This window comes from Oratosquilla oratoria, chromosome 1, assembly GCF_046742065.1.
Source record: "Oratosquilla oratoria isolate Oo_2021 chromosome 1, ASM4674206v1, whole genome shotgun sequence".
Lineage (NCBI taxonomy): Eukaryota > Metazoa > Arthropoda > Malacostraca > Stomatopoda > Squillidae > Oratosquilla > Oratosquilla oratoria.
This window is the reverse complement of record NC_134777.1, coordinates 53,561,263-53,566,262: the sequence shown is the minus strand read 5'-3', so window position 1 is coordinate 53,566,262 and position 5,000 is coordinate 53,561,263. Positions and strand designations below refer to the sequence as shown.

Genomic DNA, 5,000 nt, shown 5'->3' with positions numbered 1-5,000 from the left:
TAAAGATATACACGTATTCAACAAACACAAATGGACTCGACGCACACAATCAAACACAGGAAACGCAGGAAATTCTAAACACAGCAAACACAGAGCGTTCCTCCACAGCCTTCCTACCTACTGCACAAGGGATTTGTTCAAAGAGAAAAATCCGAAGATTTCGGTTTTATTATGACCTTCCCCTTCTCCCCCCCCCCCACAAACACAAAGTCTGACAGAAATCCTCCTGAAATATTTCAAAATTGCACCGGTTTCTTAATCGAGCCAGAAGCCGGAATCTATATAAAAAAAAATGAGCATCTGCATCTGTCGTCGCGTCAAGTCGTCTTCTTTTCACCAAACTATTGTAACACATTGTAGTTCACTGTCTCAGCGTAAAGTCGAACGTGATTTTCGAGCCCTTTTTAACAAACGTGAAATCTTAGGAAAACTAAGAAAAAGGAGCGAAGAGGGAGATGCAGATAAAGACGGGGAGGCGAAAAGGAGTTAGGAGGAAGAGGAGGAGAAGGAAGAAGAGGAAGGGAGTGGATGAGGCAGTGAGGAGGTGCGACCTAAATTAGGGGGATCAGAGAGGAGTGGTAAGAGCTTATGCTGAGGAAGAGAAAGAGGGAATAAGATGGAGAGGTCAGGGGAGGAGGAGGAGGAGGAGGAAGAGACAGAAAAGGAAGAGGAGGAGGAAGAGGAACCGTAGAAGAAGGCGGAAGTGGAAGAAGAGGAAACAGTAAGGACTGAGAAGAGAAGGAAAAAGACCTACGCACTTCTATTTATTAATCAATCTATCTATCTCTTTATGAGTCATTTGTTCATATGTCTATGGTTTACTATTCATATTCTGTCTAAAAGATATCTCCAGACTTTTTTTTTAAGAATTCTACCTCGAATTTAGAGTTTTTATTGTCTATTATCTGAGAGAAAAAAAGAAGAAAAAAAAAAGACATACTACAGACACTTCGGTCAATTCCTGAAGCGAGGACTTAAATTAGTGTTGTAAACAAGACAGGAAATACCCGTCTACTGCCAGCCATAAGAGCGAGACTGACAATTGTGTTTCATCCGTGCTCTACTCGATCATCGGCTCATCCAACTCAGTACTCTCTCTCTTTCGCCATATATATATATATATATATATATATATATATATATATATATATATATATATATATATATATATATATATATATATATATATATATCACAACTAACTCCACAGTCGGACGAAAGAAAGAGTTGAGTAAGCGAAACTGTATATTTCGATTGCCAACTGCAATCCTCTTCAGTAGTACTTTTCGCACTACTGAAGAGGATTGCAGTTAGCAATCAAAATATAGTTTCGCTTACTCATCTCTTTCTTTCGTCCGACTGTGGTGTTATTTGTGATTTACAAACGTGTTACTACATTCCTCACCGGTGATATATATATATATATATATATATATATATATATATACTAGACCACCCGTGACCCGTTGGGTCAAATGAAATTTTAAATTATACGTTGTTGATAAAATGGTAAAAAAAATTATTAAGACAATGTTCTATTCAGTAGACGAAGGCAGTGACTTGATTACTTATAAGAAGTGAAATGCAGAAGATTGTTACGTCATGTCGTCGTTGCTTGGAACACTACGCATCATATGATTTATAGGGTTCGTAATATTTCAATAAACTCATTATGCCTCATAGATGCTAACTCAGGAGTTGGCTATACTTTTAGATACTGAATATGAAAAAATGTATAAGTATATATAGATTGATATGTTGGGTCAAATCAAATTTTAAATGATACGTTGTTATAAGAAGTGAAAGGCAGAAGTTTGTGACGTTATATCGTCGTTGCTTGGAACACTACGCATCATATGATGTCGTGACGCCATGTCTCTTCTTCTGATTGGCTGGTCCTCAGTCGTGACGTCATATATCTTCTTCTGCTTGGCTGGTCCTCAGTCGTGACGTCATATCTCTACTTCTGATTGGCTGGGTGACGGTTTCAAGCAAGCAAGGTAACAAACAAGATTATCAGAGTTTTATAAGTGTATATATATATATATATATATATATATATATATATATATATATGATATGTATATATATATACTCTCACCTTTTGTTGACCATTTTTCCAGCTCAAATATTAAACTTTCAGAAGACTGTAAACAAAATTAAAAACCGAAATATTCCAGATAATTGTAAATTACTCAGCCTTGATATCATTTCTTTATTCACAAATGTTAATATAGATGATGTCCTTAGGTTTTTGGAATCCAAATTGCACCAATTTCAATATCAACTCCTCATTCCTGCTCCTAAAATTATCAGCTTATGCTTCAAAAGCAACGTTTTTTTCTTTCAAAGACACCTTTTTCAGACAAAGATTTGGATGTAATATGAGTTCCAACCTCTCTCCATTGCTCACTAACTTGCACATGGAGTTTTTTGAGACCGTTCTACTACCTAAAATCAAACCAGCTGGTTTGTTTTGGTATAAGTACGAAGACGATGATTTTTTTTACTATCAGGGATGTAAAATGGGACTCTTTGGATGAGTTTTATAATAAACTATTCACGTTTAAAAGAAACATGTATTTCAAAGTCGAATGGGAAGTAGAAGGACAATTACCTTTCCTGGATATTTTCATCACTAGAAGTCCACACCAATTGTGCTCGGTGTACAGGAAACCCACACACACTGGCAGTTATTTACATTTTTCAGCCATCATCCGTACAACATAAAATCCAGTGTTGCATCGGGTTTGATCTTAAGAGCGCTTAGAATCTGTAGTCCTCAACATTTAGACCCAGAACTCAGATTAATAAACAAACATTTATAAAAAATAGGATACCCAGAATGGTTTTAGTCAAAAGCCTTAAACAAAACCAAAAGTAGCTATTACAATACTTCTACACCAGACTCCCAGTTCAGTTGGAATAACAAAAAGTATCAAATTACCTTTCAACTTTTCTATCCATTCTGTTACTAAACTACTTCCCAATGATCAAATCAATGTCACTTTCAATTACCCCAATAGTTTTTTCAAACAGGTAGTAAATGTCTACCACCGAACAAAAGCAAACAATGGCCCCGGCATGTACAAGTTACTGTGCAGAGATTGTGACGAGAACATAGAAAATTCTATCAGATACGGACAAGAAAATTCTACAGTTTTCCTTCACATCCGCACGAAGGACCGTTGCATGGACTGGGACAATGCATCCATTATTTACAAATCGCATTGTAAATTTAGAAGAAAAATAATAGAATCATCCTTAATTAAACACTACCCTAACTTCAACACCTCAAAAGGACAATGGCCGCCAGATTGTATAACCACATTGGCGTAAACAAATTACTTCCTGCGGCAGTAGGACCTGACCTTACCCGCGGTCAGTCAAGCTCCCCACATCACAAGGGGCATATCACTTGAGTCTCTCCTCATCTCTTTTTTTTTTTTTTTTGTATCATCTCACGTCTGCATATTTTCTTTGTGCTCTAACCTTCCCCTGTACTTATCCTCTGAAGAGGACCACAGTTAGTGGTCGAAATATAAGGATTACTGCACTTCTGAGTTTGATTTTCTCTAGAAGTGAGTTATAAGTTTGAATTTTACTTATGTGCTACTATATCACATTACTCTAATACACACACACACACACACACACACACACACACACACACACACACACACACACACACACACACACACACACACACACACACACACACAAATATATATATATATATATATATATATATATATATATATATATATATATATATATATATATATTTTTTTTTTTTGGTTCAAGACCAGCGCAAATTCAGTATCAACTAACTTCTTAGTAGTTTTCTCTATCTTCCGAATAGACTTCTTGTAATCAGAAGGGAGGTCAAAAACGAGGCTGCCGAGATCCATATTGTATTGTTAAGAAAATACTATAGAATAATACATAATGCGAGCTTTCGGTTGATGCTTTCAACCATCTTCAGGCGAGAAAAGTATCTAATACATAAAAGGAGGCTAAAATTTAAGTACAGAAATTTGGTGTATACATGGTACTGGGAGAGGTCACAGTTGCTACCTAGGTTGGCGCACGATGGAGCTACGTGGGGTGGGTCTGTTGTTGGTTGGTGAGATTATGTCCGGTGGGATTATGTTCGGTGGGATTATGTCGGCTGCGCTGGGAGGATGTCTGCTGGAACTCCGTAGGGAGGATCTGTTGCTTCTGGGAGTTGCGATGCTCGGAGGATGTCTTTGAACAGTCGAGTTCTTATGCAATAGGAGGGCACCGAGTGTGTCGGTCTGTATATTGATGAGTGGAGTCTGTTGTGAAATGTATACTTTCTCAAAAATGTGTAGTTTTCTGTGATTGCTGCAGTGTCTAAGTATTTTCGTGTTATCCACCAAATGTGGTCTTGTGAGGGTTTTGTTGTGAGTTTGTTTCATGTGTTTTTGTATGCTGCCCTCACGAGCATGCATTGTAAGTCTCCTGCTCAACGAAGTCGTAGTGACACCAATGTAAGATACATTATTTAGAAGTTTGCAACCTTCTTCGGGACAGGAAAATTGGTATATCACATTGGTTTGCTTGAGGGGACTGTGGTTCTTAGACAAATTGTTCGTCATAAGGAGGTTGGAGACCTTGGGGTTTTTGTAATAAATAATGATGTCTAATTTGTCTTTAGGGTTGGTGCAAGTAGTGTTTCGTGTGATTATTTCTTTGATGACGCGTTCGTCCGTTTTGTAAGCAGGTGTCATTTGGTTTTTGTAATAGACTATATGTTTGGTGGGAGGTTGGTTTTGTTCTTGTTGTGTAAAAATGCGTGTCATGAATATTCTTGTTTCGTTATCTATGACTGTGTTAGAATATCCGTTGTTGGAAAGTATCTGCTTGATGCGAGATAATTCCTGGTGGAATAAGGTCCATGAGGAGCAGTTCCGGAAAGCACGGCGGAGGTAGGCACGTATGACACTCAACTTGTAGCGTTGAGGGCACTCGCTAGC

General features: G+C 37.6%; 1 protein-coding gene across 1 annotated transcript in view; it reads right to left on the bottom strand.

The window, feature by feature from the left end:
• Window positions 1–3,504: 3,504 nt before the first annotated feature.
• Window positions 3,505–5,000, bottom strand: part of LOC143028209 (uncharacterized) — a 2,096-nt gene continuing 600 nt past the window's right edge. Inside the window, exon 2 of the mRNA XM_076189992.1 lies at window positions 3,505–3,575. Within this exon, the coding sequence (XP_076046107.1) occupies window positions 3,505–3,575 (71 nt within the window). The remainder of the gene's footprint in view (window positions 3,576–5,000) is intronic.